The sequence below is a fragment of the Rattus norvegicus genome, chromosome 4, assembly GCF_036323735.1.
Source record: "Rattus norvegicus strain BN/NHsdMcwi chromosome 4, GRCr8, whole genome shotgun sequence".
Lineage (NCBI taxonomy): Eukaryota > Metazoa > Chordata > Mammalia > Rodentia > Muridae > Rattus > Rattus norvegicus.
Window position 1 is genome coordinate 119,300,823 of NC_086022.1, and position 14,315 is coordinate 119,315,137.

At 51.7% G+C, this 14,315-nt stretch overlaps 1 protein-coding gene across 6 annotated transcripts in view; it reads right to left on the reverse strand.

The window, feature by feature from the left end:
* Positions 1-6,869: 6,869 nt before the first annotated feature.
* The window catches only part of Sfxn5 (sideroflexin 5), a 119,840-nt gene continuing 112,394 nt past the window's right edge, over positions 6,870-14,315 (reverse strand). For 4 of the 6 annotated variants that reach the window (XM_063285637.1, XM_063285639.1, XM_063285640.1 and 1 more), the window contains one exon: positions 6,870-9,555. In XM_063285637.1, the coding sequence (XP_063141707.1) occupies positions 9,478-9,555 (78 nt within the window). In that variant the 3' untranslated portion in view covers positions 6,870-9,477. 6 annotated transcript variants of the gene reach the window in all.

Below are 14,315 nucleotides of genomic sequence, written 5' to 3' on the forward strand. Positions count from 1 at the left end.
CATGGAATCAGGATGAACTATTTTCTGAGCTGCGGGCTTGCCAGGTTTGCTAATTTGGGAGTTTTTGGGCCCTCTCCAGGGAACAAACCAAAGTCTCTCCCGAAGAGACGAAGAGACGCAGATGCAGCTGAACAGTGAGAAGACAGGACTGCTGCTCCTGCCCGTTCCCGGGGGGCTCCTGCCTAGAGCAAGGGCCTGCACAGGGCCAGAAGAGTAGACATGACCTCCTTCCCTGCATCTGTGTGCGGGTGAGCTGCTGGGCTAGGCCTCTCTAAGCAAGCTCGTTTGGCCACTTCTCATCTGTGGTGCTGACCTTCAGAGCCCTGTGGAATGATGGCCTGATTCTTCTGAGCACTGGTTAAGAGTACAGAGTTGCAGGAGCCTCAAGTGTAGCCAGCAATGCATGTGCTTCCTTTCAGGGAACAACCATACTGTTTCCTCTTGTCCTCAGGACTTTCCCAGATGGGCCTCTGGCCTCTCGGGGGCCAGGGCACCTGCTCGCTTATCAATCTCTCCTCACAGGCGCTGTGGTTGCTTCCCACGGATCTTCACACAATCTTGACTTGAGAGCCAGGCTCTGTCCTAGAGGACCCAGCTAGTTCACAGGCTGCTTTGGGACCCTGCTCCAGGACAGCCACACAGGGGGAGGGGATGGGGGGCAGAAGGCTTAGTGGTGCAGGCCCAGCCAGCTTTCCTGTCAGACGGTGCTGCCAAGGCGGAGCCAGACATCGGGAACAGGTTTAACCAATTACCCGAGCGCCCCATCTGCTGTCTGGGGTTCGTGTGAGGGTGAGTGCATGTGAGGGTGTTTGGAGTGTCTAGGAGGGCTGTGGGCGTGCGCGAGAGTGTGACTGTGTGGGTGGGTGTGGGCGTGTGGCTGTGCAAGTGTGCTGTGCACGTGCGTGAAGTGTAGCTGCACATCCTGGCCATGCCCCTTCATTTGTCCAAGACTGAAGCTAGCAGCTTCTGGTCTTCCTGCCCCTGCCGAAGAACTTGGGGTCTCAGTGGACAGCCTACCTAGTGGTATACCTCAGCTTCTTGTCACTCTCAGCACGCCTGGGAAGAACACTTTCAAATCACGGATTCAGATGTCCTGTGCTGGGGTGTTCCAGCTGGCTTGTTCACTCTCTCATCCACATTAGAGTGGGACCCCATAGGGCGCTCCCAGCTGTTCCCCCATTCTCTCTCTGATATGCCCTTGTCCCGCTATGCTTGGTAGTACCAGACCAGCAGAGGTCCACTCAGACCATTTCTCTACCTACCTTGTTGAGTCAGGAGGACACCAGGTAATGGTATGTATCAGGGACACCCTCTGAATCAAGTTTCAGTCTCAGCACAACCCTTATTCTCTTTGATAAATCTATTCTTGCTCCCTATGAGAGAGGCCTTAGACTAACCCTGCTCCCCTAGTTGCTTCTGTAACTGTCAGCAGGAAGCCTATTTCATCTTCCTTCCTTCCTTCCTCTCTTTCTTTCTTCCTTCCTTCCTTTTCTCCTTCCCTCCCCCTCTCCCTTTTGAGGCCTCAAATTTAATATAAGACTGAAGATGAACTTGAACTTCTGGTCCCGCTGCCCTCACCTGCTGAGTGCTGGGATTACCTGGGTGACCACCATGCTCAGTTTAAGTGGACCTGGGGCTTGAACCCAGGGCTTCATGAAATGCTGGGCAGGCACTACCAACTCACTTACATCCCCAATTTCATGACTTCCATCTTCAGAGAGAAAGGAACCTTGAAAGGAACACCTTCACATCACTTAGGAAAGAGAACTTTAGACCGGGCAACACAGGGGAGGTGACAAAAAGGAACAGGGAACAAATCTGGAAAAGTGTTGAGAATGTTGGAGCACCCTTTGTAACATGGGGAGTCCTTAGTAACAATGGGAAGGCTGTAGAGCCCTTAGGTCTAGAGGGGCAGGAGCAGTGACCAGCAGAACCTGGAGAGGACAGCTGGGTAGGGAGACTCCAGGCAGGAGCTATGGCCCTGGATGGAGAGAATTCTACGGAAGTTGGAGGGCCAGTCCCAGCTTTCTGCTCATGACTTCAATGGTGGAAGTTAGGTTGCAAGGTCTCCCATGAGCCCGCCTCTTGGGGTTCTGAACAATGGTGCAGTACCTCTCAGAGTCTTACCCTTGGCTCTCCATCCTCCGTGGACACTTCTGCATCTAATTCCTCCTCTCCACCCACCTCCTGTAATCTCCATGGCTCTCCTGGAGGTCTCAAGAGCTCTCTGATGTACCCCAGTCTCTGTTCTTCACCACACACTCTTCAGTGCCTGATCTTTTCCTTCTCACTTCTCTGCCTGAGTGTCCCTCCTACACCCAGTGACTGCAGTGTCAGGATACCATGACACAGAGCTACAACCATATCCATGTGGAGAATTACTTCCATGTAGGGCTTAGTAAAGGGCTTGCTATGCAAGCGTGCAGACTTGAGCTTGATCCTCGTGTGAAAACAAAAAAATCAAAATCTCAGTACTGGGGAGACAGACAGGAGGATTCCATGAAGCTTTTTAGCCAGGCAATCTGGCCAAATAGTTCAGTAAAAGGCCCGGGCTCAAAAATTAAGATACACAGCTGGAGAGAGAGAGATGGGGTGGCTCAGCAGTTACGAGTACACTGACCTGAGTTTACTTCCTGCCGCCCATGTTGGGTGGCTCACAACTGCCTGTAACTCTAGTTCTAGAGGATCTTATGGCTCTGAGACTACCTAAACACACACACACACACACACACACACACACACACACACACACACACACACACCACATACCACACACACACCACACCACATACCACACACACCACACATACACCACATACCACACACACACCACACCACATACCACACACACACCACACCACACACCACACCATACACATACCACACACACCGCACCACATATCACACACGCCACACATAACACCACACACACCACACACACATCATATCACATACCACACACACCACACCACATACACACCACACACTGTACACACATATACACACACCACACCACACACACCACACACACACCACACACACCACGCACACACCACACACCATACACATACACCACACACCACACACACACACACACACACACACACACACACACACACCCCTTCACAGGCTATAAGCCAGAAGCTTCCTGACTTCCCAGCCCACAAAGCTGGTTTTTGCCCTGACCACACTGTGACCACTCACCTCTCACTGGCTGAACTTTCTTGGCAGTCTCCAGTCTCTGGGCCACATAGAGGTGGGCTTCCAGGACTTTGCCCTTGGCCTTCTCTTCCTGTTAATTTACTGTACTCCTAGAACAGTCAATAAATGAATCATTGCAAATCTTTTTCAGGTCTTTTGTTTTGTTTTTGAGGTTGGGTCTCATGGGGTCCAGTGACTGACCAGAGAGTGACTGACCTTGCATTACTGATTCCCCATCCTCTACCTTCCAAGTGCTGGGATGACAGCAGGCATGTGCCACCTCAACAGGCTTCCAAGTATGCGAGCCTATACACCCAGCCCTTGCTGGTCTCCTGACATCCTCACTTGGCTGTCTTCCAGAAACCTATAAGAACTTCTGAGATGGAATGGCTGCCTCCCCTGCAGATTTGGTCTCCTTCCTGTCTTTGTAGGTCCCAAAAATGTAGCATCCTTTTTCCTCTGTTTCCCAAACAGGACGGGGCGGGGGAGGGGTGTCAGCTGGCTCCCTGCTGCCACACCCCTCTCAGTGACCTTACTTTCCTTTACCTTTGTCTCTATCCTGCTGGCCCAGGCCCTGCCTCTCCAGCCTCCATGACCAAGCAGGGTCCCCTACCTGTCATCTCTCTGTGCTACCCTCAAATGGAGCCACTCTCTCCACAAGACCCCCACAGATCCCTCTAGCACCTCTCGCCTCTCCAAGATCTTGCCTGTGTTCTGGAAACAAACTGAATTTCTTACGCTCATTCTTGGAGTGGTCAGCGCCTTCGGTGCTGCCTCTTCCCTTCCCTTGCTTGCCCAGGAAGAGGAGAAGAGCACTGTCAGGTGGCCCGGGACTGCTAGCAGCCCCTCTGTCCCCATTAAGGATGCATGGAGTCTCCAGGGAGAGAATTTGTTGCCTGCCAGTCTGTCTGTTATCTCCTCTCTCCCTGATCTATTTTTCCATCTCTCTACCTTCCCTGGGGCTTTGTAGTGGGGCCCAGGTTTTTGTATTGATTAAAGAGGAGTCAAAAAAGGCTTCCAGGAGCTACTTGGAGGTATATGGTGGGCTGGGGGGCAGTTATTGGCCATTGCCATCAGGGTTACCTGGTACTTCAGAAAAGGGTGGGGAAAGGGCTTGGGAGGAGCCATCCCCCTTGATTTTGAGGTCTCTCAATGTCCTAAAGCTCACCAAATTAGCTAGACTGGTGTGAGCGAACCCCAGGATCTGCCTGTCTCTACTTCTCTAGTGCTGGAGTTTACAAGCATGACCCAACTGATGAGAAATTCCAACTGACAGCCTAACTAGTGGCTCCGGAGGAGATGGGATGGCAGGCATAACAGCAGCTGGGGTGGAGGACACAGGGTGCTGAAGCAGGCTCCATCTTGAATCCAGAGCCAGGCTCAGGAATTGGGCCTCAGGAAAGGGTCACTCATCACTGTCCTCATACCCTGCCCCCTGCTCCAGTGTTCTGCCTCTCCTAGGCTTTGATTGAGTGGGAAGGAAGAAACCTAGATCCAGGCCAGTCCATGGGGACAGAGGGAAGGAGAGGCTGCATTCTTCAAATGTTAATGATCTCTGAGCCAGCAGGAGCTGAATCCCCAATCCAGCTAGAAACAACAAACAGTTCCCAGAAGGGACTTGTGTCCTGAGAGTCAAGGCTTGCTGTCACTGATGGGGCCCATGTAGCTTAGCTCTTAGCAAAGAAATTCCCAGGGACCTGTAGCCTCCTGACCTCAAGGTATCACTTTGAATAGAGACCCCATCCCCTCCCTCTTCCCTCTTCATCTGTTCCAAGGGGGCCCAGAGCTAGGCCTCCTACCCACACCCCGGATAATTAATGAGAGAAGGGTCTGCTGCGTTCCCCACCAATGAGCTGGCATTTGGTAGGTAAGTGCACCAAGTCTCTGTGCCTACACTAGAGGCTGGGGATACAGTTCAGCTGGCAAAGTGATGAAACCCACTTTTTAAAAGCCAGGGTGCTGGGCATAGTGGTGAATGCCTTTAATCTCAGAGACAGGTGAGTCTCTGAGTTTGAGGCTAGCATGGTTTACATAGTAAGTTCTAGGATAACCAGGGCTATAGAGAGAGACTCTGTCTCAAGAAAACCAAGCAAACAAACTAAATGCTGCTGCTGCTGCTGCTGCTGCTACTACTACTACTACTACTACTACTACTACTAATAATAATAATAATAATAATAACAATAACAATAATAATACAGTTGTGCTGGGTCATGCTTGTAAATCTCGGTACTAGAGAAGTAGAGACAGGCAGATCCTGGGGTTTGCTCGCAACAGTCTAGCTAATTTGGTCAGCTTTAGGACATTGAGGGACCTCAAAATCAAGGGAGATGGCTCCCGAGGAATGATACCTAAAGTTGACCTTTGGCCTCTATACACATGTGCACACATATGTGCATCCAAATGCTCACAAACCTGTATATATACCAAAATGTACTTACAACAGCCACTGGTTATGCGGAGACCAGTATCTGCCTACTACGTGCTTTCTACCCATACCAGCTTCTCTCTCTGCAGGGCTGGAAGATGCCCAGTGGTCCCATAGAAGAGGGCATGCTTCCCTGTGGGGACTTCTAGGGAGCAGCTTGGGAGAGAAACCAGGAGATGATAGTTAGGGTCACTGTTGCTGTGTTGAAACCACGACAAAAAGCAAGTTGGGGAGGAAAGGGTTTATTTGGCTTACACTTCTACATCACAGGTTCATCACTGAAGGCACTCAGGGCAGGAACTCACACAGAGCAGGAACCTGGAGGCAGGAGCTGATGCAGAAGCCATGGAGGGGTGCTGCTTATTGGCTTGCTTCCCATGACTTGCTCAGCCTGCTTTCTTACAGCACCCAGGACCACCAGCCCAGGTATAGAACCACCCACAACGGACTGGACCCTCCCATATCAATCAACAATTAAGAAAATATCCTCCGCCTCATCTTATGGAGGCACTTTCTCAATTAAGGTCCCCCACCTCTCATATTACTATAGCTGTGTCAAGTTGACATTAAAAACTACGCAACACGTGAGGGGATATGAGAGTTGGGAGAGGGCAGAGTTCCAGGACTGAGGCCATACACACAGAAGACCTCTTATCTGCAGTTGGCTCAGATCCCTCATGGGTCTCCAGGTCACAGGCAGGCCAGGGTGGTCCGGTCGCCTTCACTCTCCAGCCTTGCGGGCCCACACAGCACAGAGCCTACTGAGATCCCAGTGTGTTCCGGTTCCTTAGGGCGAGCCTCTTCAGCAGCCACTCACCTACAGGGCTTCTGTGATTCTGTCTTTTCCCTGTATTTTTATTTGAGAGGCTGGGGGCTCACACGCTATGGTGCACACGGGGGAGTACGCAGCGATCAGATGACAACTCTCAGGAATCTGTTCTCCACCATGGGCTCTGAAGATGAAACCCAGTGGCTCTGGCTTGCGTGGCAATCCTGTGTCCTTGCTGAGCCATCAAAGTCACTCCTCTTCTGTGGTTTCAACTCATCTTCGTCCAGCTTCCTGTCCTCATACCCTCCTCCTCGTTTCCTTTACCCTTTCCTCTGGGCCTTCCCTGAACCCTGGGCAGGTGCCCTTCTTTGGGAACACTTCCACAGAGTCCCCAGCTGCCTTCACTTGATCCCTCTGCGTTTTTCCATTCCTCCCCTCCCGTGACCTGTAATGCACAGAGCCACACCTGTGTGTTTTAAATCCATGTTTATTACCCACAGCCCATTAGTATGACATAGATCACATAAACTGAGACATTTTCTGAGGTTAAAGAGACAGTCTGAAGTATCCTGGATGCCTAGGATATCCTGAGGCACTCGTGTTGAGCCTCACTCACACCCGCCCAAGGTTGGAAGCTTAGCATGGACCTGCCTCCCACTGGCTCGTCTCCTCAGTGCCCCACCCTTCCCCAGACCAGAGACTTCATTAGACAGCCAAAGTTAGGAAGTGAGACAGTGGACAGACATCTTGGTTCGGTGGCCATCTCGGCATCTTGGTCTTTTGGTTCCTGTACTCTCAAATTGCTTTCCAGAGATGGGAAGTGCATCCTTTGAGGGAATGTTTAAAAGTAATCAGAGGAGAGTTGGCCAGGAACATCAGGGCTGGAGAACCTGCTATAGATATTCCCTGACTGCTGGCAAAACTAGACCCAACAAGAGGTAATCTGTGCTGCCTTTTCTCCAGGCCTCTCTCTGTCCCCTAGCCTCAGCAAACGGACATCTGCATTCACAGAAAGCTTTCCTTATGAATTTTATGAAGTTGGGACAGGGTTTAACAGCACGGCTCAAGACGCTCAGTCACCGTCACCTGAACTACAAGGACCATCTGTCAGCAAATCCAAAGGAGCTGCCCTTTTCCGGGCTTGTATTTAGGAGTGCGACAGAAATCACTCCATACACAAAACATACCTATGAGGGGTAATGAGGCCACGGGGGCAGCGGCACAGAGGGCGAGCTGGAAGAACCCCTGGCCTGCTGGACTTCCGGAGCAGGCAGGCCTGGGTGAGGGTGGTTTTGGTCCCAAGATAAATGCATAAGGATTTGTTCCAGGACAAGTGGGCACAGAGAAGGCTGGGAATGGACTTTTCAAAAGAAGCTCCAGACAGATGTAGTCTCTGATCAATGCCTGGAGACCGTGGTACCAATGCCCATGCTTGGCCCATCTTGCTTCAGTGACACCTGCCTTAAGATGCTGGCAGGCAGCCTGTGACCTTGTCCTTGCTGCCCTGTGCCAGCCTTGTACTGCACACATACATGCTGACCTTCAGCCTGACCTCCTCCTAAGTCAGGTTCCAGGGTCACAAACCGGGGCTCCTATGCTAGTGTGGATAGATGAGGGCTGTGTAAAGATCAGAATATCATCTCCTTTCTGTGGGTCCTTTGGACCAGGAGTCACCCTATTCAACCCCACCCAGACCCTGCCTCCTTAGGTAGAGCTCTCTCTCCCTCTCTGGCTTACGTGTGACGAGATGGAGTCAGGAACCAGCAGCAAGAAGCCCCGAGTCTGCAGCAGTGAGGAATGGCGTGATGTGATCCCCTATGCTCAGCTCAGTCGTCCATACTGCCTCCTCCACAGCCATGAAGTGTTTGACACAAGTCAAGGTTTGTCAGAATAGGGGGGAGTCCATACAGAAGGGCAAGGTCCTTTAGTAGGCTAAGTGGCCATTTCCAGAAGGGCCCGATGCACTTTCTAGCCCAGAATCCACCTTAGAGATATGCTTGGAATGTGCACATCTAAGTGAAGCAGGCGGAAAGGAGCCAGAGGCTTGGTGGGAATCCCGGTTTGGTCCTTTGCTTCCAGGCAGGGAATGGAAGCCCAGAGATGTGGTGGCTTGTCCACTGCTGATGCTACCTCTCGGGCAGTTGCCAGGGATCCGGCCTTACATCCTCAGGCAGGAGACTCCTCTATTGCAGAAAGGTGTGGAGTGTGACTAACAGCTTCAGTGGCTGCAGACTGGACCACAGTGGGCTCAGCCCACCCTTGTCCCAGTAGGAAACACTAGCTACTTCTGGAAAGCCCAGACAGGATCCTCTCCCTGTTTCCACAGAACAATGTTCCTTCTTGGGGATCCCTGACTAGAGCTGGGGTGCTCTCAGGGGCCTGGAATCAAGAGCTCCATGAAAGATGACCTATGCCTGGGGTCACTGACTTTCACTCAGCTGTGGGGTGGGTAGGAGCTGGGTTCATTCAGAGCCTGGTGTTCCTGGAATCTTCCAGGGGTCTCTAGTGCTCCTTGATCGAGGAGGCCATTTCCTGAGAAACCTGATTATGGCTAGCTCATCCTGTGGGGTGCAGACCACCTCCCCTTCCTTCCCTTCTGTAACCCCAGGGGCCCATCGGGCCTAACCATTATACTTCCCTCTCATCAATCTAACCCAGCTCTCAGGCTCCTCTGGCTCCCATCACCTGTCCACCTGCTGCTTCTGGTCAGCTGCAACCAAGGCTCAGACTTGCTTCTAATTAAAAAAATTAAAACAAAAAAAGTAAACGTATAAAAGGATACTACTTCTACCCCAGGAGCACTCTATAGTTCTTTAGCTCAGACGAAATTGTGCTGAGTGGAGTTTAGCCGACCCCATGTAAGGCCCAGAGATGCACTTGATTTTTTTTTTTTTGTGTGTAGGAAATGTGTCAGAATTCCTCTCCCCTATGTTAAAATGTGAATGGTTAGTCTCCTTACTGACAGAGGTTGACTGCTTTCCAGGCAGCCCCTCCCGGCAGATACAGCTCATGAGACTTCTTTCCCCACCCCGAATGCCTGGCCTGGACAGTGCTGTGTTCCCAGGCCGGCTATCTTCACTCACAGCCCCTTGTTGTACACCACTGTCCGGCTGCTTGTAGCCCGGGCTATCTCAGGCTCCAATTGGGAGGTTTCAATCTGAGGAGAGAAAGAGAAGAGTGTAGAGGTGGGGAGAGCCAGGAAGAGAGGTGCAGTGGATCTAAGGCCTAACCTGGTACCCACAGCTCTATACCCCTAGCCAGTGCCTCTATGTCCTAGCTAGGAATATGCAGGCTTTCCCTTCGATCAGCTCAGGATTAGCCTCCTTCTGGTCTAGAGACTGAGTTTCCCTCTAGCAAATACCCTAGTTCCTCTTCCTGCAGGCACATGAGGACCCGTCTTCTAGTCCTCCTTAAGCCTAGCAGTACCCCATTCTCCACTTCCCTGGACATCTCAGATACTCTATCTCTGTCTACACACAAACACACACGTGTGCGCGCACACACACTCGCTCCAGCTCTTGCTCTCCTCAGTGGCCGTCTGTCCCTTCCACTTGGAAGGCAACGCCCACCTTCCTCTCCTCTGCCTGGTCCTCTCCTACACAGCCCTCTTCTCTCCCAACTTTGCTGTCCATGGACTCCTACACACGCCACAAGACCTTCTTCCTACCATGTCAGCCTTGCCTATGCCCCGGTACTGCTTCTCCCCAGCAACCATACTGCTTTAAATTGTCCATTCTGGCCAAATCCACCTGCCCACCTCCCACTGGCTTCAGCCCACAGCAAATCTGGCTTTACAAGAACTCTCTTTCCAAGGTCAGTTACCCTCATTTCAAAACATCTCCTGGCCACTTCTTGGAGTACTTGGGGCTTGGTCTGGCTGGACTCCTGGTGCCTGTCATGTCTCAGATGTGACCGGCTGTGGTTCTCCCCTGAGCCTAAGGCCAACAGCTGACTGCTGGCTAGTCAGAGATGATAGATGCTTCATGGGTGCATAAACTCAACCATCCTGAAATAGAACTGAGCCTATGCCCCAGCCCAGCTCCATGTTCTGGGCAATAATTCCTTTATCTAATGGCTGTCTGACCAAAGACCCTGGGCTCTCTTCCCTCCCTCCCTTTCCCTCCCCTTCCCTTCCTTTGACCTCCCTTCCTCTTCCCTGTCCTCCTCCCTTCCCTTGCCTTCCCTTCCCTTCCTTCCCTTCCCTTCCCTCCCCTTCCCTTTCCATTCCTCGGACATCCACTTCAGACCACGGTCTTCTGAATCTCAGGCCTGGTCAATCCATCCTCATTTAAAAATGGTTCAGCAGCCTGCACCCAAGCCCCCAGTTCCCACCATCCTGAAGACACAGGACACATGTACCTCTTTGGGTTCATTATACAAACCAGGCTGTTCCCTGCCTCACCTCAGTCTGCCTGGGTTGCTCTGTCTCTTAGAGGCATCCTCCCATCCCCACTCCCACTCCCACCGTTTTTCTGTCTTCAGTTACCTTTATAGGCCTAGCCATAGACCAGAGCTCACCTAGGCTGGATAGGACAACCCTTCTGGTCCAAGACCCCTGCATTTCTTACATCACAGTGTGTGTGTGTGTGTGTGTGTGTGTGTGTGTGTGTGTGTGTGTGTGTGTGTGAACCACTCACACATTCTCTACCTTTCCATGTCAGACCACAAGTGCCACCCCTCACAACACCCCACCCCCGACCCTAACACACACACACACACACACACACACACACGCCTTCAGGCCTAGAACAGTGCTAGAGTCTCTCTGGTTAGATTAATGGGTAGAAAGAAAATGGGTAGCAAGCACCTAGAAATGGCTCCTTCTCTAAACCACAGCAACCCAGAAGTTGGCCTTCGGCTCCAGGTTGAGCCAGAGGGGAAAGCCTGAGTTGGACCAATGAGGGAGATGCACTCTTAGTGAGGGACCCACCCATTAGCTTGTCATGTGCCCCAGGCAAGATCTTAGAACTACCAGGCCTTTGTGTTGTGTAGCTCGGCTGAACTTGATCCTAGATCCTAGGTACTCACTAGATGTGAAACCACTGAGGCCTTGGATGTGGCCAGAGGCTGGCCCAGGCAAGGGAAACTTCAGGGAGCTCAGTCAAACCAGGATATGTAGGTCAAGGTCAGACGAGGGGGAATTTGGTGAGGATTAGAGATGGTGGGCATAGAAGGGACCCTGGAGAAGGGTCCCCATCCCCTGTCCCTCAATACCCTAACACTCCGTCTACTTGAGACGGTCCAAGAGAAAAGAGTTACGCTCAGGACCCAGGACCCCGCTCCTAAAACTGCCTTCTCCTGCCCCACCCCTCTATCCTGAGTCCCCTCCACCCGACCAGCTCCCCTCGTCCCCATGCTGCCACTGACACAATGCACAGCGCCCACGCTTAAAAATCTAAATGCTTTTGAAAATGTTTAACCTAGTTAGACAAATTAGCAAAAATTTGTGCAAAACAATTTAGGTATTTAAAATATTCAATGTTTTTAAAAAACTGGAAAACTGTTCTTAGCTTTCAGCTGCAAAAACCAACAAAATATAACATCCCAGCAATCTTACCATGAGGTGTAACATAACCCTTCGGGAAAGCTGTTAAACAGCTACCGAGGCATCCTGGGAAATAGCACTTCATTTATTCAAATGCACATATGTCAGGCTTTTGCACCATATGTCATTCCAAGCTATTTACAGTAATAATTAAATCTTAATCAACGTTTAACCTCTGTAAAATGTTTGAAGAATCCTAATCACCCTTCAGACTGCACTAATGAAGGAGAAATATATAAACATAAAAGGAAAACGATGCATAGATACCACACTGGAAAGAACAGTAATTGCAAAATTGTATTTCTTTTAAATATAATCAGTAAATGATGTAAAGTAAGCCAAGGAGTATTTTAAGTTAAGACATCTTGGATGTCAGAGGTGTGAGCAGCTAATTTTGTTCTGCTACCCATAACAGATGTAGCATATTTTATTTTAGTGCCATTATTAGCAGCTCCCCATGCAGCTTTCACTGAAGCACTGAGGCCCGCATTAAAATCCTAGAGGCTGCTCACCACCGAGGTGGAGGACCGAGGCCCAGGGCCGTGGCCTGCAGGGCCCACTCCCCGCAGAACCCAGCATCCCCACAAGACCAAGGCTACTCCATTGTGGCACCCAGGCTCCCCTGGGGCCCCACTGAGCCGAGGGTAGCAGGTAGAATGGAATGTCTGTAGGGGTATACAGACAGTGGGAGCCTCCTGGGGGAGGTGGCCCAGGCATCCTAGGTTAGGGTCTTGGGGACAGAACTGCCCTTCCTGTTCATTTCTATCCTGTGTGTGTTTATGTTCACATTAACCAACACCACACACTCAGGCTGGGTGAACAGTGATGGACCGGGCCAGCTCACTGCCCTTGAGAAGCTGGAAGTCTAGGGGAGGAGTCAGAAAGTGAAAGCAGATGGATTCCTGAGAGAGACAAGCAAAGTACCATGGAAACTGGGGAGGGCCTAGGGGTTACCATGCACTGATGAAGGCACAAGGAAGGGAGGCTTCTCAGAGGAGGTGGGTTGGGAAGAGAATGGAAGACTTGATCAGAGAAGGCAGGCAATAATTGCTAGGTGGGGGGGAGGAAAGCAGCAGGTCAGCCTGTGGAAAAAAAGGTGGTGGTCACCGTGGATACATAGAGGGATATTAAGATGGGGATAGAATAGGCGAAGCATCCTAGGCTGCCTGGAGGAGCCAGCCATCATCCGAGAGAATTAGGGAACCATTAGGTGAACAGGAGTGAGCACACCCAGGATTGAGAAAGGTCCTTCTGACCATGGCAGGGTGGAGGATGGGGGGATGGGGAGTGAGGAGACAGGGAAGCCTCCCAGAGGAGCAGCTGTTGGAACCAGAAAGTTCCTAGGTCCTGCCTTCTGATGTTGCCCATGGGGGCAGGAGGAAGAGTGAGCCAAGGAGCCTTTCTGGAGATGACATCCACAGAGTTGATGACCAATTGCATGTGGGGGTGAGAGGGAGGTGTCGAGGATGACTGGGCGGCAGATGACTCCTAATTCTAGCTCATGAGCCGGGGTGGTGGTGATACCATTCTCAGAGGCAAGGAATATGGGAAGGGGGGTGGGTTGGCCATGCTGAAGCTGGGGTGCCTGCGGGTCTCCTGGGTAGACTGGCCCGAGAGGCAGATGGGCCCAGGGTTCTGGGCTCTGGGCAGGAGGGAGACGGATGTGTGTGCACAGCCAGCGCCTCCAGAGTGGGGGAGCTTGCCCGGAAGAGCAGATGGAGGGGAACAGGCACATTGGAGGGGCGGGGAAGGGAATGAGCCCATGAAGGCAGCCTTAGGCAGCCAGCATGAGCAGCTGAACATTGACATAGGGTTCCAGACACCTCAAAGCCCTGAGTACCGAGTGACAGTGGTCTCAATGAGAGCTTTGATCCTGGCAGCTAGATTGTGGGGAGCCCAGACTTCCCAGACCCAAATCAGTGCTGACCTTGGGTGCAGCTGCTTTCTTCATCCTGAGGCATGGCAGCTAGCTGCCTGTGAGAACCCCTCAAGTTCTCTGGCCATGTCTGGGTGTGGGGCCAACGATCTATGATCTTCAGGTCCTGTGTGTGAGGAGATCACCAAAGGCCCTCACTATTGGGCTCACTTGAGAGAGGCCAAGACAAGGGCCCTAGAGATGCCTGTGTCAACAGGCCACCATTTCCCCTCCTATCTGTAACCAAGTACACTTGTTGCAGTCATCTTTCCAAGATGAGGGCAGGAAGGCAAGGTCCACCAAAGGAATCTACCCAGGCTCTGCCTGGCAATGTCCTCCTAACCTGTGGTTTGTAGTATGGCTGGATGCTGCAGCCTTTCCGGTTGTCCTCCAGCTCTAACCCCAGAGCAAAGGACAAGTGCTGTTCTTTCTTTTGAGGACTCCTCTGCTGCTGGTG